This window comes from Nelumbo nucifera, chromosome 5 (genome assembly GCF_055504915.1).
Source record: "Nelumbo nucifera cultivar China Antique chromosome 5, China Antique-T2T, whole genome shotgun sequence".
NCBI lineage: Eukaryota > Viridiplantae > Streptophyta > Magnoliopsida > Proteales > Nelumbonaceae > Nelumbo > Nelumbo nucifera.
In genome coordinates, this window is record NC_142653.1 from 45,458,806 (window position 1) to 45,483,833 (window position 25,028).

The 25,028-nt window shown below is 39.6% G+C and overlaps 1 protein-coding gene across 2 annotated transcripts in view; it reads right to left on the minus strand.

The window, feature by feature from the left end:
• Positions 1 to 25,028, minus strand: part of LOC104608533 (uncharacterized) — a 91,219-nt gene that overhangs the window by 9,757 nt on the left and 56,434 nt on the right. For both annotated transcript variants that reach the window (XM_010274563.3, XM_088887888.1), the window contains exons 8-9: positions 6,966 to 7,650; positions 5,228 to 5,340 (exon numbers count right to left, since the gene is read on the minus strand). In XM_010274563.3, coding sequence (XP_010272865.1) covers positions 5,228 to 5,340; positions 6,966 to 7,650 — 798 coding nt within the window. The remainder of the gene's footprint in view (positions 1 to 5,227; positions 5,341 to 6,965; positions 7,651 to 25,028) is intronic.

Here is a 25,028-nt window from a genome sequence, read left to right on the forward strand (position 1 = left end):
CGACGACAAGTGATGTTGAAGAATGTTAATGAAACAAAAACTGAGAATGAAGGGTCCGCTCTTGTGGCCCGAGGTGCAGACGTAGATGGAGATAAACGAGGAGGAAAGCAAAGGCCTTGGTGTGATCATTGTAAAAAGCCATGGCATACTCAGGAAACCTGCTGGAAGCTGCACGGCAAATCAACAGGTTGGAAGAAAAAATCAGACAATGACAACAAGTCAGGGGGAGATGTCCGCGCGCTTCAAGTAAGCAATTCGGATCCAGGGCAACAATCATCCTCAAAGTCTCTTCCTTTCACAAAGGAACAAATAGAGCACTTATATAAAATGTTTCAATCTCAATCGTTAAGAAACTCTAACCCATCCTGCTCTCTAGCCCAATCAGGTAATTTTTTCACTACAGCCATTGCTTGTACCAAATCTAATGGCTCCTGAATATTAGATTCAGGTGCCACTGATCATATGACCGACACTTCACAATTCTTCTCTTCATATACACCCTGTGCAGGGAATCAAAAGGTTAAAATTGCAGATGGTTCCTTTGCTACTGTTGCTGGGAAAGGAACTGTGTCTATTTCTCCTTCTCTAAACCTTAAAAATGTTCTACATGTTCCTAACCTATCATACAATCTCTTATCTGTCAGCAAACTAACCCTTGATCATAATTGTCGGGTTAATTTTTGGTCTTCTTGATGTAAATTTCAGGATTTAACCTCGAGGAAGATGATTGGGGGTGCTAAACTGAGAGGTTACAAATGCTTTGATCCAATTTTGAAAAGGATGTTTGTGACTATGGATGTCACATTCTTTGAAGGAACCTCATACTACAAACACTCCCATCTTCAGGGGGAGAGCAACACTAGTGAAGATGGTCTTTTAGATGGTTCTGATTTAATGTTTGAATTTGTCCATAATGATGTTCCTCACAACCAGTCACCAAAAGAAAGTGAGGCAGAAAATACAAAATCAGTGGAAACAAATGAATTAAATATTGAAAATGAACAACCTTTGGTGATGCCATCTCAAAATAAAAAAGCTGAAACAACATAGATGCGTGCGAAACAGTATAAAGGCCTTGTATATTCAAGGGAACATCTAGCACTGAAAAGGAGAGGCACTATTCCGCAGCATCAACAAGAATCTGATCTGAGGGTGGATCATGAAATTCATGATGATTTTCCAAAAATACCTGAAAATATTCCTCCAGGTAATTCTAATTCTTCCAGTCAGCTTGATCTTCCCATTGCTCTTAGGAAAGATGTTAGGTCTTGTACAAAACATCCTCTATCAAATTTTGTATCTTACAAAAATATTTCACCTTCATATTGTGCCTTTATTTCACAAGTGTCTAATGTATCCATTCCTAACAGTATCCAGGAGGCTCTAAATGTTCCTGAGTGGAAAGAAGCTGTTTTTGAGGAGATGAGAGCTTTGGAAAAGAATGCTACCTGGGAGAAAGTGGATCTGCCGGATGGAAAGACAGTTGTTGGTTGTAAATGGGTGTTCACTCTGAAGTACAACTCAGATGGATCCTTGGAGAGATACAAGGCTCGCCATGTAGCTAAAGGCTTTACTCAGACATATAGAGTGGACTATCTGAGACCTTTTCTCCAGTGGCGAAACTAAATACAGTTTGAGTACTCTTATCTGTTGCAGCTAATCTTGACTGGCCACTGAATCAGCTGGATGTGAAGAATGCTTTTTTGAATGGAGACTTTGAAGAAGAAGTATATATGGAGCCTCCACCTGGTTTCACTGAGAAGTTTGGAACTAAGGTATGCAAGCTAAAAAAGTCTCTATATGGACTTAAACAGTCTCCCAGAGCCTGGTTTGAAAGATTCACAAGGTTCGTTAAAAGTCAAGGATATAGTCAAGGACAATCTGATCACACTCTTTTCACAAAAAGATCCACCAAAGACAAGGTATCGGTTCTGATTGTCTATGCTGATGACATAATCTTGACTGGAGATGATATTGAAGAGATGAGCACCCTAAAGCAAAGCTTAGCCAAGGAATTCGAGATTAAAGACTTAGGCCAGCTAAGGTACTTTCTTGGAATGGAAGTGGCTAGATCAAAGAAGGGCATTGTGGTTTCGCAACGAAAATATATTCTAGACCTCTTGAAAGAAAATGGAATGAGTGGATGCAAACCTTCAGACACTCCGATAGAAGTTAAGGCTAAGCTCGGAGAAGTTAAAGATGGGGTTCCAGTAGATGCAGGTAGATACCAAAGGCTGGTAGGAAGATTGATTTACTTGTCACATACGCGTCCTGACATTGCCTTCACTGTGAGCATGGAGAGTCAATTTATGCACTCCCCGTACGAAGAACATCTTGAAGCTGTGTATCGAATTCTTAAGTATCTAAAAGGCACACCAGGAAAAGGACTCTTCAAGAAAAATAAGAAGAGAGGGGTTGAAGTGTATACAAATGCGGATTGGGCAGGCTCAATCACTGATAGAAGGTCAACTTCGGGGTACTGCACATTTCTTTGGGGCAATTTAGTTACTTGGAGAAGCAAGAAGCAAAGTGTAGTTGCTAGAAGTAGTGCTGAGGCTGAATTCAGATCAATGGCTCAAGGAGTGTGTGAGGTTCTTTGGCTAAAGAGGGTGCTAGCAGATCTTAAGAGACCAGTGAGTTTACTTATGAAGCTGTATTGTGATAACAAGGCAGCTATCAGCATTGCTCATAATCCGGTTCTACATGACAGGACTAAACATGTTGAGATTGATAGACACTTTATAAAGGAGAAGCTTGAAGAAGGAATAATTTGCACTCCGTTTGTACCAACCACGCAGCAAGTTGCAGATGTTTTGACTAAGGGCTTGTTGAGACAGCCATTTGAACTTCAAGTTAGCAAGTTGGGCATGATAGATATCTTTGCACCAACTTGAGGGGGGGTGTCGGAAAGATATGATTTGCTGCAAATTTAGAAAGATTTGATTTGATTGATTACAGATTTGATTTGATTGATTACATATTTGAATAAATTTAGGAACGATTAGATTTGAATAAAATTAGGAAAATCATATCCTAGGATTAAGGGAAAGATTTAATCAATCCCTAATTGAGAGAGATTCTAGGAGTAATTGAGAAAAATCCTAGGAGTTTGTCTCTCCTATCTTTTCTTATTTAAGTTGTATGCTCAACATGTTTTATCAACACATTATCAATACAGAAGTATTTCTTCTTCTCTCCCTCTTCATTTCTTCTTCTCTTCCTCTTTATTTTTTCCACATTTATATTAGATGGATGTGAAGAATGCCTTTTTAATGGGGATACAGGAAGAAGTTTATATGGACTTACCACCTAGGGTAAGCCTTCCTAACAACGAAGGGAAAGTTTGTCACTTGAAGAAGGCTTTATATGGGCTCAAGCAATCCCCTTGATCCTGGTTTGACAAATTTAAAAATATTATCTTAAATATTGGATTCTCTCAATCTCAGGCATACTATACTTTGTTTGTAAGAAGAGTTAATGGTAGAATAACAATGTTGATAGTATATGTTGATGACATTATGTGATGGGTGATGACATTACATGTATCTCTCAATTAAAATCCTTCCTTGCTTTAGAATTTGAGACTAAGGATCTTGGTGATCCTAAACATTTTCTTGACATTGAAGTTGCAAGATCCAAGAAGGGAATCTTTCTTTCAAAAAGGAAGTATGTTCTTGACTTGCTCCATGAAGTTGGGAAATTGTGGTGCAAGCCTGTAGAAACTCCAATTGATCTTAACCACAAGTTGAGTGCTATTGAAGGAGTTCTTCTAGATAGAAGGATAGATCAGAGATTGGTGGGCCATCTCCTATATCTTTGTCTAACTAAACTTGACATATCTTACGTTGTTGAAATGGTTAGCCAATATATGCATGAACCTAGAACATCTCACATGCAAGCAATTAATAAAATTTTAGCTTATTTAAAAGGGTGTCCTAGTAAAGGAATGTTATACTCCAATCATTATCACCTAAAAATTGAGGATTAAACAGATGTTGACTGGGCAGGGTCCATTGATGATAATAGAAGATCTACATCTGGTTACTATGACTTGGAGGCAATATGGTTTCATAGAGAAGTAAGAAATAACCAGTTGTTGCTCATTTTAGTGTTGAGGATGATTACAAGGCAATGGCTCATGGGGTGTCTGAACTGCTTTGGTTGAAGACATTATTGACCGAGATGGGCATACAAGCTGATACTGCGATGGGACTTTATTGTGACAATCAAGCAGCCATAAACATTGTTCATGATCCTATTCAACATGATTGTACAAAAAATATTGAGGTAGCAAACACTTAATTAGAGAAAGGATTGCTAGTGGAGAAATTTGCCTTCCTTTTGTAAGGTCGGAAGATCAACTAGCTGATTGCCTCACTAAAGGTGTTCACCATCCAAAGTTTGACAAGAACTTTGTCAAGTTGGGCATGATTGACATATATGCTCAGCTTGAGGGGGAGTGTTGAGAATGCTTGGGTGGGGTGTTTTTGGTCTTTCCCTAATCTGTTTGTATTTGGGCGTGCAAGTAAGGGCTTTATTGTAATTTTCCCTCAAAATATAAATGGCAGATTTGAGGGTATGAATAGTAACACACACCTCTCATTCAATATTCTTCCTTCTCCTCTCTACAAAGCCTAGCTTGATTTCTATTTGGATTGACATCTCTCTTGACATCACATTTTAAATCTTCGTCCTTAATTGGATTGGGTCAAGGTAGACCAAATACCAACTAAATTATTATTGGACTCTAGAAGTTGGACCAAGAACTGATCTTTCATAGTACCTGTCATAGTATATTATAGATTTGCATATCTTGAGTCTATTGAACCAACCTGGCCCATTGACAGCTTTATAATTTTTTATGGAATTATATCATATATTCTGAATTCGCTTTGCCAACTGAACTTATCCTATTATACATTACGTCCTTGAAGTATTATGAGTTCTGGTCACCTCGTATCTCCTTTAAAATAGGTTAATTTTTCTCTACTTAAAATTTCCTAAATTTACAAATTTTAATGCTATATTGACATGACATTTTTATGCTATTGAAGGCTCAAAATTTCATGATAAATGAAATAAAGAACTTACTCAGTAAGTGGCAACAATAAATATATACTTGATCCTCCATAATAATCAATTTACAAGACATACCTTGCAATAAGCTAGTAGAGTGGAGTTTGAGTAATGAAAAAGTAATGGCATGGAAGTTGATCAACCAGTTTACCTAAAGATTATGGTATAGGCAACTGCAAGAAAAGACACTGTCAAATGTGGCTCCTCCCAGTGCCTAAGCTTTTCAAAATTGTTGGCAACAACCACAAATGGAAGCATAAGCTCCTGAATAATGCCCAATCACCAAAATGTTGATCCAGGAAATCACATATAGAAAAAGAAGAAAATATTGATTATAATAACCATTCCTCACAGCAGCAAAGCATATAAGAAAAATCTCAAGTAAAACAAAGTTCATAGCATAAAGCACAAGTCCATGATATCAGAACAGAACAGAAAGCAGTCTAAGAGATCAAGCCATATGTTAAAATGTTTGATTACAATTCCTACTTAGTGATAATATTCATAACAATTATAATGTTTGTGAATTTTTTATACTTTTTATATTGGTTTTTTGAGAAACTAAAAGGTCCCAAACAAGTAGACCACACACATCAATGACCACTAAAGTTGCAGATTGTCATGTTTTTCATGGTTATCAAATGGGAGGTATGACTCCTAGGATGTCACTAAAGCACTGCCCTGTCAAGGAAGAAGATTTGGTTTCCAGCCCTGTTAGCCTAAACCTAGGATTGGATTTCATCTTTTTGTTCCTGGATGCCCCATAAAAGTCAATTGCTATTCCTTTCCTCCACCAACAAAGGTTCATTCCAAGTCACAAGAGTGGGCAGAAGAGCATTTATAGTCATCCACTCTAATTTTACTTGAGGGGCTGATCAGTAATTTGTTATTGTAGTCAATTTTCTAGTATAAATAGAAGTATGCCACAGATGGAGAGTTGATTTATTTAATATCTAAATGATCAAGGTTATATTACAACAGTGACATACCCTTCAAATCTTCAACTATTACCTTAAGTTCTTTACTTCTAGGTTTTACTTTTAACTCAAATAATATCAAAATAACCAAACAGTAAGCAATTTCCCGGTGTAGGGCCTCCTGAAAGACACACATGACACAACAAACCACCCAATCCTTTCTAACTTCAAAGAGAGTTTATAAATTGTAAAGCATTTAACAAATCCCACATAGATTTTCTATACTGCATCAAGAAATATCTGTAAATATTTCCACTCGCTCCCCAATTCAAGACCACAGGTTTTTTATAAAATCTTTTAATCCAATCATGATCCCTTTCCACTAAATAAAACCTATGCTGATGAACCTGGATGCCTTTTTCACCTCAAGAAGTCATATTCTGGTATTCATGTTGCAATTAAGCTCCTTCACGAATCCATCTTCTCATTCCTAAGTCTCATATACAATTCTCATAGAATACTTAGTCATCAATAACACATTCCTCATCCCCGACCTATCAATTTCTTTGAATAGTTCTTTATCATCTTCTTTAAAAAGAAATGGCCCTGAAAATATACGCTTTTGGAGATTTATGGTTCATGTTATCTGAGAAGGATCTCCATACAAAATTAGTCACAATAACTGAACTAAGCGAAGTGATATAGGCAACTACTAGTAGTTACTCAGAAAGACATCAAGGGAAAAGCAATTATGACAAACCAAGAAAAATTAAATAATTACATTTTCATAATTGTACATAGAACATTCGTAGAATTTATGAGTGACAGTATACTCTATAGGCAATTCAGCAGGAAGAATGCGATAATTTTCTCCTATGGGCGATGAAATGCAATACCTATACAAGAACCCAGTCTAAGAATTAAGGTCAAAAAGATTAAATAATTAAAAAAGCACTAAGAAAGATTAAGTACCTTGAAAAGATCAATGTTACTGGGGATCCCTTTCAGCATTGCAGCATCAATAGTAGCTTGTGTTTTCTCAATAACCTGACTTTTCTCTTTGCAAGTTATTGCTGCCTTTTCTACAAGAGTCATATCAGACACAACAAGATTTTTATTCAAAACTAGACCTTGTCTTATTGAAGAATTTTTCCAGAAGGTAACTGATGCATTAGTTGCCCAAGATGGAGATTTCATCCACTTCTGCAAGTAAACACTTCCATCTATGTCAAAGACATGAATACTACCAGAGACCTCATTTGAAGGCCTTGTTCCTTTCATTTCTACATGGTCTGACTCTGCAAATTTTTTAACTAGTGGTCCACCCCAAAAGTTTACAGCCAATGCCTGGCAAACTACATAACCATTAGGTGTATTTCTCAAATATGCGAACTGAACAAGTTTAGCAGGATCTTCTGATAACTTCTGAATAAAATGAAGTGCCTGTAGTCTGGCAACACTGTTAATTGCACTTATGGTAGCTCTTGTTTTCCCTTTATGAGAACCATATACATAATTAACTGATTGATCACCATCCTCTGGTCCATATTCACGTATAAACTCATGCAAGGCAATTAATTCACTAATAAAAGCATGCCACAAATCTCGTCTCATTTCACCACCAAATTCAACAAATTCTAACAACCAAGTTTCTGACCTATTCAGAAGAGAAACATTAGGGGAACATTATGAGAAAACAAATGAGAAATCAAGTGAAACATAAAGATGGAGGCCAAAGAATCCCATACAATTTAACATGGAGAAACTGTCAAAAGCTAAGTAATAGACATTTAGCTTGTATATGAACAAAAAGTTACAATCCATGCTACCCAGACATTAATGCTAACAAAGATGTGGATATGGGAACAGGAGCATGATCTCTTCACTATGATATTGGACATGTATATAAGTAAAAGAATTCCATGTAATATTCTTATTGATTCTATATCTAATTTTTGAAGCTAAGCATCATTCTCAATACTAATAATCATCTTTATAAATTTGATTGAACTTCAAATGTATTCAATTCCAAGAAAGTATTTGAGATCACCAAGATCCTTAATCTCAAATTTAGAATCAAGGGTTTTAATATCAGCATAGTCAACTGCCATCAAATTTCCTTATGAACAATGTGGTCATCTTGAGACTGAGAGAATCCAATCTTCAAAACAACATTTCTAAACCTGTCAAACCAGGCTTTGGGAGACTGTTTACAAAGAATTCTTCAAACAACAAACTTTACCTTCAAACAACAAACCAGGCTTTGGGAGACTGTTAAGTCAATATACATTTCTTCTTGCAGATCTCCATTAAGAAAAACATTTTTCACATCTAGTTTATATAAAGGCCAAGGAAAGTGGGTAGCAAGTGACATAATTACACAAATAGACTTAATCTTAGCAATTGGTGCAAAGGTTACAAGATAGTCAATACCATAGGTTTGGATATATCCTTTGACCACAAATCAAGCCTTATACTTCTCAACTGAACCATCAACCCTATACTTAATAGTGTACACCCATTTACACCCAACAAGAACCTTATCAATGGGACAAGACACTATCTTCCAGGTCTGGTTTTTTATCAAGGCCTTTATCTCTTGGTTCATAGCTTCCTTCCAATGAGGAGACTACACTACTTTTGTAACATTGTGAGGAATAAAAATAGAGAAAATGGTATAAATATAGGCAATAGGAGGATGAGAGAGAATCATACAACACATAATTAGTAATGGGATACTTGGTACATGTTCTCTTTCCCTTCTGGATAGCAATAGGAAGATCAAGGTCAGTATTAGTAATAGAAGTACTAGGGAGTTCAAGATCAAGGTTTTGAAAGGCTAAAGGTGTAGTTGAGGCATAATGGCCCAAAAAGGTGAGGCATATGCCTCTAGACATTGCAAGGCGTAACCCTTAAATCCTAAGAATAAAATCAATTAAAGTTTATAAATTGATAAAAATAACATATAATATATCAGGTTAGAAAGATAAAAGGTATAAATATCCATAAAATAAAAGTTTATAAGCAATAAGTTTCAGCCAAGGTTCAAAACTTCGAAACGTATCAGGCCATGTCGGCTGATACATATCGTATCGGTGGCCTCTTGATATGCCCCTACAGTGAATGTTTCGGGGTTTGACCTGGTTTAATGGGTAGATGAGCCTTAAATCAACCCCTATGAACCAGTTTGAAAAAAAAAAAGAGCAAGCCAAGATACAAGTCGATACGTCCCAACTGACGTATCGACCTTATTGATATTTTGAACCTTGGTTTCAACATTTAAGCAATAAATAAAATAATAACTAATCAACTAACAATTATAAGCATTTTACATTTCATGTTTCAAAATGCAAATTTCTCAAATAGTTCAAATAACTAATTTAGAAGAAAAGAAACATATGAAGAATCATCCATGTAATTGGATATTAGATTATTTATGGTTATTCAATAGTTTAGAAGAAAGAAAAGAACTAAGTTAATTTGATCTATGCAAAAAAAAATCAAAACAAAAATAAATCTATTAGAAAAAGAAATGAGAAAAATAACAAACATGGGATGCTATATTTATAATAATTAGAAAAAAACTCACTTGATATATCCAAGAGAAACAAAGAACTTGATTAGTCCATTTTGTAGTGAATTCTCCTAAAACACTAAGAGAAACTAATAGAACTTGATTTTCCATATTGGATTTTCATTGTTACTCTTTTTTATTTATTTAGCCCATAATTATTGAAGTGCTTCTTCCATATATTATGAACTATAAAAATGCATAATTTTTTTTGCATTAAATCACTAAATAATCATTGATACTTGAGGCCTACACCTTTTTACGCCTAAAGCTATGCCCCACACCTTGAGGCTTACGCCTCATTCTGACAAAGGCTTAAGCCTCACATTAAAGTTGTAAGGCTTACCTCTTGAGGCAAAATCAATATGCCTTGTCTCAAGGTGTAAGCCTCATACCTCAAGGCTTAAGCCTTTTAAAACAATGTTCAAGATTACCTGAGTCCAAAGGGTTAGATTGTGATGGGTATTCAACTTCAAACGCCGATTAGATTGTGATGGGAATTCAACTTCAAAAGCCACCCTCTTACTATGCCTGATGAAGAACTATTGCCAAGACCAAGGTTGACCACAAGATGAGGAGGAGATGGAATGCCCTCATTACAAGGATGTGAAGGAAAAGAGTAGAAATTTGCAAAAACAAAAAGTTGTAGAGAAAGAAAAAGAGAAGAGAAGTTTTTGTGAGGAGAAAAGAAGAAGAGATAGAATGGAGAAAAGAATGAGAGAGCTCTTAGATCTGGCCACCCCCTCCTATTGATAATTTATACTTTTAAGTAAAAAATATGTACAATGACTGATATGCCCTTTTAGGGTGGATGACACAAAAAAATCAATAAAAGACTTAAAAACACCAATCTAAAGGGTCCCAACAAGTATGTTGTGGTCTCCACTCCCTAACTAAACGTGTAATAAACAAATTAAGTTGAGTGTTGATGCAGGTGAAGAGTTTGATGATCCTAGAAAATACAAGAGGTTGGTGGGAAAGTTGAATTATCTGACTATTACCCGGCTAGATATATCATTTGCTGTGAGTCAGTTTATGCAACATCCTCAGATTCCTCATTGGGAAGCAGCTCTAAGGATTGTTAGGTACCTGAACGGTGCTCCAGGTCGTGGTTTTCTATACAAAACTGGAGTGACTCTTGAGATAGTAGGGTATACAGATGCTGATTGGGCTGGTTCTATATCAGACAGGAGATCAACTACAGGGTATTGTAACTTCCTTGGTGGCAATCTTGTAACTTGGAAGAGCAAGAAACAAACAGTGGTGGCAAGGAGTAGTGCAGAAGCTGAGTACAAAGCTATGGCTTATACCACATGTGAACTAGTATGGTTGAAGAACTTGTTACAAGAGATGGGGTTCTCAATTGACAAACCCATGAGACTATACTGTGATAACCAAGCAGCTGTTCACATCTCTTCCAATCCAGTCTTCCATGAGAGAACCAAGCATATTGAGGTCGATTGTCACTTTGTAAGAGAGAAAGTGATCAATGGAGTGATAACCATATCTCATGTGAGCTTGGGAAATCAGCGGGTAGATCTCTTTACAAAGGGATTGTCTCGGGGAAGAGTAGATTATATTTGTGACAAGCTGGGACTATTTGACATATGCTCTCTAGCTTGAGGGGGAGTGTTAGAGTTCATACAACAGGGGTATTTTGGTCATTTGGGTTTATCCATTTGAGAGTGAAAGGTCTGTTTTATTCAAGTTTAAGTTGTGTGTCCCATCACTTATGAGGGACAATATGGTTTTTCTTGTAACTAAGGTTATTTGAGATAAATACAAGTGGGTCGACTAGAGGGGACAGATTTTCCTCTATTGGTCGAACCCTTCTTCTTCTCTTCTTCTTCTTCCTCTTCTTATTCTCTATTGTAACCTAGGACTGAATAAGGTTTTCACAATTTGGTTAATCTACTAACAGACATAAGGTTAAAAGGGAACTTGGGAACATATAAAACAAATGATAAAGATAAGGAGGTAAGATCAACATCACCAACACCACAAATGGGAGATGTAGAACCATTAGCAAGGGTAATTGTTTGGGATGTAGAAGACTGAGAAAGTGAAGAAAATACATTTGGAGTCCCAGACATATGATCCAAGGCTCCAGAGTCAATGATCCAGTGTGAAGGTTTGGAAGCCAAGCAAGCCATACCTGAATGAGCAAGAGTAGTTGTGTTCTGCTAAGAGGATGTCTGAAGGAATTTCCCATATACCTCACGTGGTACACTCACTATCTCCTTCCTAGAAGCACTAGTAGATGTGGAAGGAGTTTGATCAGTTTGCTGATTTTCACTAACTGTACCACTGCCACTAGTCACAGCATGGTTAGCCCAAGTGTTGGGTGGACCATGTAAATCATAGAAGAAATTAACAGTGTGCCCCTCTAATCCATAGTATGCGCATTTTCTAGTTGCATTACTTCTTCCTCTACCACGACCTCCCCCTGACTCTCGACCTCCACTACGGCCACTAGAACGATTAAACATAGGACCACCTTGGTTCCCTGGAAACCCACGGCCACCACCTCCACCACCTCTATTTCCATGACCTCCCCCTTTAGTCACCACAAAACCAGATCTGTCCAAGAGAGAAGACTCTATAGAATCAATAGATATCCTCTGAAGATAGGCAAACACTTCTTTAAATGAGGGGAGAGCAGACCCCCCCCCCCCCCCAGTATTTGTGCTCGAACCGATTCATATTCAGCCTTTAGACCTACTAGAAACTTTGTCACATCAAGTTTCCCTCACTGTTGTTGTTGAACCTAAACATCCGGAGTCAGAGGATGATATACATTAAGCTCATTACAGATATTTCTCATGCTTGCATAGTATTCCTTCAAGCTTTGGTTACCTTGCTTCAAATTAAAGTACTCTTGATAAAGCTGATATGCCCTAGTGGTAATATCATAGCCGGAATAAAGTTTCTTAGCATAGTCCCAAATTTCTTTAGTTGTATCTAGAAACATAAAATTCACACTGATTTTAGGTTCCGTGCTGTTCCACAATCAGGTCATGATTTGTGCATCCTCCTGTTCCCAATCACTGAACCCTAGAGAATCGGAAGGGGGTTTCTCCTCTCACATGTTTTACCTTTTTCTTGGATTTTAGAAACACTTCCACGGATTTCGCCCACAACACATGGTTCTCACCATTTAACTTAATAGATGTCATTTGAACATTTAAGTAATCTGGAGTGTTAGTGTCGAGTATGTAGGGGTATTTCTGTCTTTATACTTATGTTGAGGTTGCTGATCTGTAATATTATATTAGAACTAGTGTCCCTCACTTAAGTAAGGGCACATGTGTCTTTTCCATTATGTTAGTAATATAAAACATGTCTGGCTGAATGGGAGAGGTAATTTTTCTCTCATTCGAACCAGACTTTTCTTCTCTCCTTTTCTCCTCCTTTCTCTCTCTCTTTCTTTCTTCTTTCTTCTTCTCTCTTCTTGGCTGTTATCAGACTAACAGAACTCAAGGGCAGGCCGAATCATAATATGGTATCAGAGCACAGCTAAGCAACTCGGATCTGCCCAGGTTTCTGTTTTCTGCGCACTCAGTCTAGGGTTTTCTCTTGATTTCTCTGCCATCGATTGGAGATAAGGGAAAGGGCTAAAAAGGAGTGGTCGCCCTCTTCCCTTTGAGGTCTCTATGCCTCAAGTTGTGCTGTTCATGGTCGGTTGCTGTGGTTTCTAAGAAGCCCTCCCCTAATCGATGAAGAGAAGAGGGCTGATTCGTGTGGTGCAGTGGGTGTCTTGTGTGGTCTGATTTTTTTTGTGTGGTTTGTTTTTCGGGTGATGAGGTAAGAGATTTCTATGCATATTTTTGTTATGAATCAAATAAGAAGTATGTTTCAGATCGTACGGTGGGATTTTAGACTGTAGTGTGCTAGGGTTTATGCTGTTTTTAGTGTGATTCGAAGGGGGAGTGGTCCTCATATAGTGTGGTGAGATTTCAGGTAGTCGTGGGGTAGGGTTTGTGGTGTAAAGAGTGCAATCTTTAGCAATAACAAGTGCTGAAACCAGTGTGATTAGTGTGATCAAGTAGTGTGCTGTGTGCCGAATTTGGTAATAACAGAATTCAGCAATGTGAGATAGCAGTGGTAGCAAATTTAATGTGATGATACCTACTGACTACCTGAATGTTCAAATGACCTCCATTAAACTGAATGGAGAGAATTATGTACCTTAGGCTAAATCTGTAGAAGTTTTTCTGAAGGCAAAGAAGAAGGTGAAACACATAAGGGAGGAGAAACCCTCCACTAATTCTCATGAGTATGATGGCTGGGAACAAGATGATGCATAAATTATAACGTGGTTATGGAACAGTATGGAACCCAAGATTAGTGTAAATTTCATGTTTCTTGACACTGCCAAAGATGTGTGGGACCATGCTAAGAAGTTGTATTCTGGTCAAGACAATACAACCGGAGTATATCAGCTGTATTAGGAATACTTTAATCTGCAACAGGGCAATCAGAGTCTTGAGGAGTACTATGCTAGTATGAGAAACATTCGTAATGAGTTGAATGTTTATCACCCCCTCACTTCTGATGTCAAAATTCAGCAATAACAGAGAGAACAACTTGATGTGACTCGATTTTTGGTGGGGCTGAAATCTGAGTATGAACCAGTGCGGGCTCAGATACTAGGAGAGTCAGCTCTCCCTTCCTTAGAATAGGTGTTTGCTCGACTTCGGTGGATTTTCATTGGATCTACTGAGAACTCTAATGTTTCTGATAGATCAGCCTTTGTAGTATCAAGGGGCCATGGTGTTAGAGGTGGAGCTCGGGGAGCTCAGTCTGGCCGTAGTGGTAGCAGTGGTCCGGTATATGGCCGGAGTGGTGGTGGTGGACCTACATATAACCGTGGTGGTGGTCGTACTGGAGGTAGAGAATCAGGGGGAGCCCGTGGCAGAGAACGTGGCTCGGGTCCGAGGAGGTGTACTCATTGTGGTATGGATGGACATGCCATTAATTATTGCTGACTTGCATGGTCCACCCTCAACTTGGGCCAATCATGCCATGACTAGTGACACTAGTTTCAGATAGGAGAGTCGTTCAGCTGATCAGATGCCTCCTACATCCACAGATGTTCCCGGGAAGGAGATTGTGAGTGTTCCCTTTGATGAGTATGAGAGGTTTGTCCAATCCACATCTCAACAGAACACGACTACTCTCGCACATTCAGGTATGGCTTGTTTGGCATCCACACCCAATCCCTAGATTATTGACTTTGGAGCCTCTGATCACATGACTGGAACTCTAGGTGTGTTTTCTTCCCTCTCTCATTGCTCAACATCACAATCTGTTACCCTTGCTAATGGTTCCACATCCTCCATTTGTGGTGTTGGCAATGTTAACATGACCCCCTTATTTTTATCCTCAGTTTTGTATGTCCCTAAATTTCCATTTAACCTGTTAGTAAGTTGACCAAGTCACTCAGTTGTTCTATTACTTTTTACCCTTCTTCGTGTGTTTTTCAGGATCTCTAGACAGGGATGAAGATTGGTGGAGGGCATGAAGCTGGTGGATTGTATTATCTTGACGGTGGTGGAAGAATATTAACAGATCTCCAGTCATCTCTCTCCCCTCTCCAGTGGCACTGTCGATTTAGTCATCCTTCGCTGAAAGTTTTGAAGTCTTTGGTTCCTTCGTTGAGTCAACTTTATGTTTTAGATTGTGAGTCGTGTCAGTTGGGGAAGCATCATCGTGTTCCGTTTAATCCTACGGTTGATAACCGTGTGCCGACTCCTTTTTCTTTGGTTCATTCAGATGTTTGGGGTCTTTATAAAGTGATGCCATACAATGGATATAGATATTTTGCCATTTTTGTTGATGATTATTCAAGGATGACGTGGCTCTATTTAATGAAAAAAAGGAGTGAATTGTTTACCATCTTCCAAAAATTTTATGCTGAGATTCGCAACCAATTTGGTGTTCACATTAAAATTTTTCATTCTGATAATGGCCGTGAATATTTTTCTTCATCATTTCAAGAATACTTGGATCAACATGGCATTATACATCAGACCTCATGTACCTACACCCCACAACAAAATGGGGTGGCTGAGAGAAAGAATCGTCATCTTTTGGAAACAGCTCGATCCCTCATGCATCACATGAATGTTCCCAAACCCTTTTGGAGTGATGCAGTGCTTACTTCTTGCTTCTTGATTAATCGAATGCCCACGTCTATCATTGATGGTCATTCCCCATTCACTACCTTGTTCCCACCTTGTCTCTGTTTCCTCTTTCTCCTCGGGTTTTTGGGTGTGTCTACTTCGTCCATAATCTGGGCCCCGGGAAGGACAAGTTAGATGCACGATCCATTAAGTGCATCTTCTTTGGCTATTCCCGGACCCAAAAAGGGTATAAGTGTTATCATCCTAGTTCTCGACGTTCCTTTGTGTGTGTTGATGCTACCTTCTTTGAGTCTACTCCATTTTTCTTGGGGTCCGGTGATGTTTCTTCCTCCTCATCACCTCCTCCTCTTCCACTTCCAGTTGCGGATTCTGTTCCCCTTGTTCTAGTTGTGACCAAGTCCTTGCCTCCAATGCCACCACCTGTTGAACGACCACCTATCCGTCAAGTGTATACACATCGCCCACATGTACCGGCTACTACTCCTCCAACTCCATCAACGTCGACAGATCTGGAAGTTGTCTCCACATCAGCCCCAAGCTCAGTATCTGATCTTGATCTTCCCATTGCCTTGCAGAAAGGTAAACGCACTTGTACCCTTCATCCTATTTCTAATTATGTTTCATTCACTCACTTTTTCGCTTCCCATCGCCAGTTTATCTCTTTGTTATCCTCAGTTGTTGTCCCTAAGGATGTCTAGGAAGCCCTTGCCTCTCCAGGGTGGTGTCGTGCAATGGAAGTAGAACTCTCAGCTCTAACTCATAATCATACTTGGGACCTCACCACTCTTCCTCCTGGGAAGCAGACTGTCGGTTGTAAGTGGGTTTATATTGTTAAGCATTTACCTGATGGTAGTGTAGAGCGCCTAAAAGCTAGATTGGTTGCAAAAGGGTACTCCCAAACCTATGGTATTGACTACACAGAGACCTTCTCCCCAGTTGCTAAGATAGGTTCAGTTCGTGTTGTGATCTCTCTTGCTGCTATGTATTATTGACCCCTCTATCAGCTTGATATCAAGAATGCTTTCTTGCATGGTGATTTGCTCGAGGAGGTCTATATGGAGCAACCACTGGGGTTTGTTGCTCAGGGGGAGGATGGTAAGGTATGTAGACTAAAGAAGGCTATTTATGGGCTTAAACAGTCTCCTCGAGCATGGTTTGGTAGGTTCAGTGAGGTGGTAAAGAAGTTTGGTATGAAACAGTGCCAAGTTGATCATTCAGTCTTCAGTCATGACTCTCAAGCAGGAAAAATCCTATTGGTGGTGTATGTAGATGATATTGTTATTACCGGGAATGATAAAATGAGCATTGACAGGTTGAAGACTTTTCTACAGGAACATTTTCAAACAAAGGACCTTGGTAAATTGAAATATTTCTTGGGGATAGAAGGAGGAAACAGGTTTGTTAGGTGCTAAACCAGCTGAAACACCTATGGAAACAAATACTAAGCTGAACAGTGATATGGGTGAAGTGTTTGAAGACCCTGGCAGATACCGAATTGTAGGTAAATTGAACTACCTAACCATTACTCAGCCAGATATTTCATTTGCGGTTAGTGTGGTAAGTCAATTCATGCAGAAACCTCTGGTTCCTCATTGGGATGTGGTTCTAAGAATTGTGAGGTATTTAAAAGGGGATCCCGGTCGTGGTTTGATATACAAAAGTGGTGGAAAACTTGAAATAGAAGGATATACTGATGTTGACTGGGCCGGTTCTATGTCTGATAGGAGGTCTACCACAAGCTATTGCACTTTTCTTGGGGGTAATCTGGTGACATGGAAAAGTAGGAAGCAGACAGTCGTGGCGAGAAGCAATGCAAAGGCAGAATATAGAGCTATGGCACATACTACTTGTGAATTAGTGTGGCTAAGGCACCTTCTACATGAGATAGGATACAATGGTAACACTCCAATGAAGCTTTACTGTGACAATCAGGCTGCAGTTCATATTTCTTCTAATCCGGTGTTTCATGAAAGAACCAAGCGCATAGAGGTTGACTGTCACTTTGTGAGAGAGAAGGTGCTGAATGGAGTGATATGTAACAAGCTGGGCAAACTTATTTACTAAAGATGTTAACACAGGGTTGACTGTGTTAACACAGGGTTATTTACTAAAGATGTAACAAGCACATAGAGGTTGACTGTCACTTCCCTGTGTTGCATATGTTAACACAGGGAACCAGTGGGCAGACTTATTTACTAAAGGGTTGAGTCGGGGAAGAGTGGACTACCTATGTAACAAGCTAGGATTATATGATATATACTCACCAGCTTGAGGGGGAGTGTTGGTGTCGAGTATGTAGGGGTATTTCTATCTTTATACTTATGTTGAGGTTGCTGATCTATAATATTATATTAGAACTAGTGTCCCTCACTTAAGTAAGGGCACATGTGTCTTTTCCATTATGTTAGTAATATAAAACATGTCTGGCCGAATGGGAGAGGTAATTTTTCTCTCATTCGAACCAAACTTTTCTTCTCTCCTTTTCTCCTCCTTTCTCTCTCTCTTTCTTCTTTCTTCTTCTCTCTTCTTGGCTGTTATCAGACTAACAGAACTCAAGGGCAGGCCGAATCATAATACGGAGAAATCATAGCACCTGTTATATTGTCACTTCCATCTCCAGATGATGCCATCTTAACTGGTTCACCTCACTTCACAAAGGAATCACTATTATAGACAAAGTAGTTACCTTCTACTATTCAGCAACACACCACACACCACTCAACACTTCTACTATTCAGCACCACACCACATACTACTCAACAGACTATAATTATGACCACACTACTGCTGTCATGAATTCAGCATTCGAAAACCCTACTTTCAACTCACATATCCAGGTATAAACAGAAGAAAAAGAAGCTTATAAGCATACCTATCAATTCACATTGCCACATAAATGAAGTCCAGACCAAAAGAAAACAGCCGCAGTCCACTACTAGTCGAATAGAGATTTCTGTTCACACCTGTCCACAACCAGCCCTCTTTGTACCATCAAATAGAGGGTATCTAGTACACCACCACAGCAACTGGATGCATATTTACCTCCAAGAACAAAAAACGACCACTCCTTTTTGGCCCTTTATCGAACTTCTAATCTGTCTAGGAGATATTAAAAAAAAAATTGATATGGCTGGTGTTATCTCAGTGGCTTCAGCAGTTTGAACCAGAAGAAGAAGAAGAAGAAGAAGAAGAAGAAGAAGAAAAGGAACAGTCGAATCTGATAGCTTAAACCCTATCAATCGACCCTAATATGAATTAGCCTCTAATTAGTTGTACAAAGACTAAACTGCCCCCCACTTAAGTATGGGACAGGAAATCTCTATTAAAACTGCCACATAAGCACATAACTTAACAGAAATAAAATGACTAATCTACCCTTATTTGGCTAGCTCTAAAACTCCCCCTCAAGCTGGAGAATATATGTCATATAATCACAACTTTACATATATAGTTCACTCTCCCTGAGCTTAAGCCTTTTGTAAACAAATCTGCCCATTGATCACCTGAGCCCACATGTTCTGTGCTTATCTCTCTAATAAGAACCTTCTCCCTCACAAAGTGGCAATCAATCTCTATGTGCTTTGTTCTCTCATGAAAAACAGGGTTAGATGAGATGTGGACTGCAGCATGATTGTCACAGTACAATTCCATAGGTCTATCCATGGAGAACCCGATTTCTTGTAGGAGATCCCTCAGCCATACCAATTCACATGTAGTGTGTGCCATGGCTCTGTATTCAGCTTCAGCACAGCTCCTTGCCACAACCGTCTGCTTCTTACTCTTCCATATCACAAGATTTCCTCCAAAAAATGTGCAGTAACCTGTAGTAGATCTTCTATCAGACACAGAGCCTGCCCAATCTGCATCTATATACCCAATTACCTCAAGTCTTCCTCCTGGTTTGTACAATGGCCCACGGCCTGGAGCTCCCTTCAGGTACCTTACAATTCTAAGAATTGCATCCCAGTGAGGTATCCGAGGGTTTTGCATAAATTGGCTCACCACACTGACTGCAAAGGAGATGTCTGGTCTCGTGATAGTCAAATAGTTCAGCTTCCCCACTAACCGTCTATAACTTCCAGGATCAACAAATATTTCCCCTGTATCACTGTTCAACTTATTATTTTGGCTTCATGGGAGCTTCATCCGGTTTTGCACCTAACAGTCCTGTTTCATCCAGCAGATCAAGAACATATTTTCTTTGGCACAGGTTTACACCTTGTTTTGATCTAGCAACTTCTCTACCCAAGAAATACTTCAATGTCCCAAGGTCTTTTGTTTGAAAATGGTTTTGCAAAAAGACCTTTAGTTTATCGATCCCCAATTTGTCACTATCAGTTATGATAATATCATCCACATAGACCACTAATAAAATCTTTCCGGCTTCTAAATCATAGCTGAACACCGAGTGGTCAACCTGGCATTGTTTCATTCCAAATATTTTCACCACTTCACTAAACTTCCCAAACCAAGCACAAGGCGATTGTTTCAACCCATAAATTGCCTTTTTCAATCTGCACACCTTACCATCCTCCCCTTGAGCAACAAACCCAGGTGGTTGCTCCATATATACCTCCTCCATAAGGTCACCATGAAGGAAGGCATTTTTAATGTCAAGTTGAAACAAGGGTCAATCATACATAACTGCCAGGGAAATTAAGACACGGACAAAGCCAATCTTAGCCACTGGAGAGAAGGTCTCCATATAGTCCACACCATACAACTGTGAATAACCTTTAGCAACAAGTCTGGCCTTCAAACGCTCCACACTACCATCCGGCAAGTATTTAACAGTATACACCCATTTACAACCCACAACATGCTTACCGGGAGGAAGAGTAGAGAGCTCCCACGTTTGAGTATGCAGAAGGGAAGAGAGTTCCTCCTCCATTGCCTGCCGCCACACAGGTGAGCTAAGAGCCTCTTGGACATTCTTAGGTATAGAAATAGATGACAATAGTGAAACAAACTGGCGATTTGAAGCGGAAAGGCGAGAGACTGAAACAAAATTGGAAATGGGATGGAGGGTACAACTACGTTTACCTTTCCGTAAAGAAATGGGAAGATCAAGTCCTGAAGGTTCTGGGACAGGAGCAACAACAGGATCCACAGACAAGGTATAAGCTGGAGGAGGAACCGGTGTCTGTCGATGAGTATACACGTGTCGGATCGGTGGTCGTTCAGTAGGGATCTGCACTGGAGGAGGTGAAGGGTCAACCCCAACTGGAACAACCGGAACGGGATCATGGACTGGAAGAGGAAGATGAAGCAAAGGTGGAGACACCGATGCTTCAGGTCCCGAGAAGAAGGGGACAGACTCAAAAAAGGTGACATCAGGACAGACATAGCACTTCCGAGTAATGGGATTGAAACATTTATACCCTTTTTGAGTCCGAGAGTAGCCAAGAAAGACACACTTAATAGAGCATGCATCCAGCTTGTCTATCCCATGACTCAGATTGTGAACAAAGCACACAGCCAAAGATGCGGGGTGTTAATGGAAAGGGAGACAAGGTGGGGAACCAAATAGAAAAAGGGAGACCAACCATGAAGAATGAAGGAGGGCACCCGATTAATAAGGAAACACGCAGTAAGTACAACATCACTCCAAAATCGTTTAGAAACACTCATATGATGAAGAATAGACCGAGCAGTTTCAAGGAGATGACGGTTCTTTCGTTCAGCCACCCCATTTTGTTGAGGAGTGGATGCACATGAAGTTTGATGAATGATGCCATGCTGTTCTAAATATTGTTGAAAGGAAGTAAGAAAGTAATCACAATCATTATCTGAATGAAGAACTTTGATTGGAACACCAAATTGTGTACGTATTTCAGCATGGAATTTTTGAAAAATGGAAAATAATTCACTCCTTTCTATCATTAAATAAATCCATGTCATCCTTGAACAATCATCAATAAAAGTGACAAAATACTTGTAATCATTATAAGACTATTTTAATCGGACCCCAAACATCTGAATGAACTAAAGAAAAAGGACTCAACATATGACTATCAACTCTAGGACTGAAGGGAACCCGACGATGTTTCCCATACTGACACGACTCACACTATAAAGACAACAAATGACTCAAAGAAGGAACCAGTATCTTGAGTGCCTTGAGAGATGGATGTCCCAGTTGACAATGCCACTATAGAGGAGTGAGTGAAGTCTGAAGTGCAACTAACGATCCACCACCGTCAAGGTAATACAATCCACCAGCCTCATGCCCCCCACCAATCTTCTTCCCCGCTTTGAGATCCTGAAAAACACAAAAGGAAGGGAAAAATGTAATAGAACAATTAAGAGTCTTGGTTAATTTACTAATAGACATAAGATTGAATGGAAACTTAAGGACATCTAGAACAAATGATAAAGAAAGAGAAGCCGTGTCAACATTACCAACACCACAGATGGGAGAAGAGGAACCATTGGCAAGGGTAACAATTTGAGATGTAGAAGTTTCAGAGAGGGAAGAGAACACACCTGGAGTCCCGATCAAGTGATCAGAGGCTCCAGAGTCAATAATCTAGGGGGAGGGTTTGGATGCCAGACAAGTTATACCTGAGTGGGCAAGGGTGGCTATAGTATGCTGTGAAGTAGCCTGGGGGAACCTCTCATACTCATCGCGCGGTACACTCACCATCTCCTTCCCGGAAACAGATGTAGATGTGGAAGGTGTTAGATCTACCTGTTGGTTATCACTGACATCAACCCCACTAGCTACTGCATGATTAGCCCATGTAGAAGGAGGGCCATGGAGATCATAACATAAATTCACCGAATTTCCGTCCCTGCCACAATGGGTACAGTTCCTTGTAGAGTTACTTTTTCCTTTACCACAGCCTCCCCCTGAGTCACGACCACCACCACGGCCAAATACGGAACCACCATGACCTCCTCAGGAGGCATGTCCTCCCCCTCTAGTACCACGTCCTCCTCCTCTGGCTATCACAAATGTTGATCTTTCAGACTGTGTGATTCTCTGTAGATCTCAAAGAAATCCTACGAAGCCGTGCAAAAACTTTCTCAAGTGTAGGAAGAGTAGAGCCTCCCAATATTTGGGCCCTAACTGGTTCATATTCTGATTTCAACCCCACTAAGAACCTAGTGACATCTAGTTGTTCCCTCTGTTGTTGTTGAACCTTAACATCTGGAGTGAGGGGATGATAAACCTTGAGTTCATTTATGAGGTTCTTCATACTGGCATAGTACTCTTCTAGGGTTTTATTCTCTTGCTGCAGATCGAAATACTCCTGATAGAGCTGATATACCCTTGTAGTATTATCCTGCCCAGAATAAAGCTTATTGGCATGTTTCCATATGTCCTTAGCTGTATCTAAGAACATAAAGTTGGCACTTATTTTGGGTTCCATACTATTCCATAACCATGTCATGATTTGGACATCTTCCTGTTCTCAGTCATCAAACCCTGGAGAGTCAGCTGATGGTTTATCTTCCTTCATGTGTTTCACTTTCCTCTTTGCCTTGAGGAAAACTTCCACTGACTTGGCCCATGGCACATAATTCTCACCATTAAGTTTAATGGAGGTCATCTGCACACCCAAACAATCAGAGAGAGATCATCACACTCTGTTTCTGATCACTAGAACCACCTCCCGTTGCTGCCATTATGTCTCCCCCACTGCTATCTCTAATGCTGAACTCTCAGTCACCAACCAAATACTACAACAGCCGATGCAACACTACAGCAGTCTCTAAACTCAGGTGATAGGTTCACAAGTCACAATCAGTCACCACTGTGCACAAACTACCATTCAGATTAAGAACAAAAGGTAAACCAACATTCAGACAACACCAACAAGGCAAAAAATTGATGTAGGCAATTCGGCCATTCCTTCCGGCCCCCCCAAAAAAAAAAACAACTTTTGTTCTTGCTCACACCACTACTGATTACACAGAGCCATAAATCACCACTACAGTAATTCAGCAATTTACTAACAACATACAAGCCCTCTTGAGGCTGCTCAATAAAGGGTGAGCATCAAAAGCATCACCACACAACCATCTCTATCCCACATGGTACAGGTCTGTTTGACCCTTTTTTTTTTTTTAAAGGTCACTACCAGTCCAAAGACATCAACTACAACCACTACAGTAACCCTTACACCATTCGGTCACTGTAAACACAGCCTGTTCTTGGGCCTTTTGCCAAGAACCAAGGCGACAAATAACCTAGTTCTTTAAGTTCTGATCAGTCTGAGCAGATTTTTGAGGGTTTTCCAACCTAGAAACACCAACAACACAAAAAAAAAGGATAACCAACCTTGATGGAGAGCTTCAGTCGACCATCCACTTATTTCTGGAGTTATTCTCTTAAAAGGCAATCAAGTTCTGAGCAGAGAAAGAGAGGTCGAAGTGTTCTCAGACCTAGGTCGAGTCTGTGTTCTCCATTTGCAGTCCAGAGAGAAGAAAAAGAAGTCACGAACAAAAAGGAGCAGCAGTCACGAGCGGAGATTTAAAGAGCACGTCCTGCTCTAATACCATGTTATCTCAGTGGCTTCAGCAGTTCGAACCAGAGGAAGAAGAAGAAGAAGAAGAAGAAGAAGAAGAAAAGGAACAGTCCAATCTGATAGCTTAAACCCTATCAGTCGACCCTAATATGAATTAGCCTCTAATTAGTTGTACAAAGACTAAACTGCCCCCCCCCCCCACTTAAGTATGGGACAGGAAATCTCTATTAAAACTGCCACATAAGCACATAACTTAACAGAAATAAAATGACTAATCTACCCTTATTCGGCTAGCTCTAATAGCTGGCAGTGATCCAGGAAGACGAAGGGCGGTGAGAGAGAAAAAAGAAAAACTGGTTTCTTATTGCTGTGATGCCATGTAAATGGGTAGATTGATCCTATTCAGTTCTAGGTTCGAAGTATGAGAAGGAGAAGAAGAAGAAGAGAAAAAGTCACTCACTCTAGCCGACCCACGTTGTATTTATAATGAATAGGTTGAGTTACAAAAGACAGTATCGTCCCTTACAAGAGATGGGACACATAACTTAAACTTGAATAAAACAGACCTTTCACTTCTAACTAGATAAACCAAAAGACCAAAATACCCCTGTACTGTCGACTCTAACAGCAGCAAAATAGAGGGGGAAGAAAAACTCCCAACAATCTTTTAGGGTTCAAAAAAATATAGGATCACTTCTCATCATTCCCACGATATAAAACAACCTAAAAGGACCAGGTTTCATAGAATAAGAACCCATCAAACAAGGAAAACAAGCCTCAAAACTAGATCTGGAATTTCTGCGATTTTCCACTTGAAAATTCCACAATAAATCATAGAGGCATC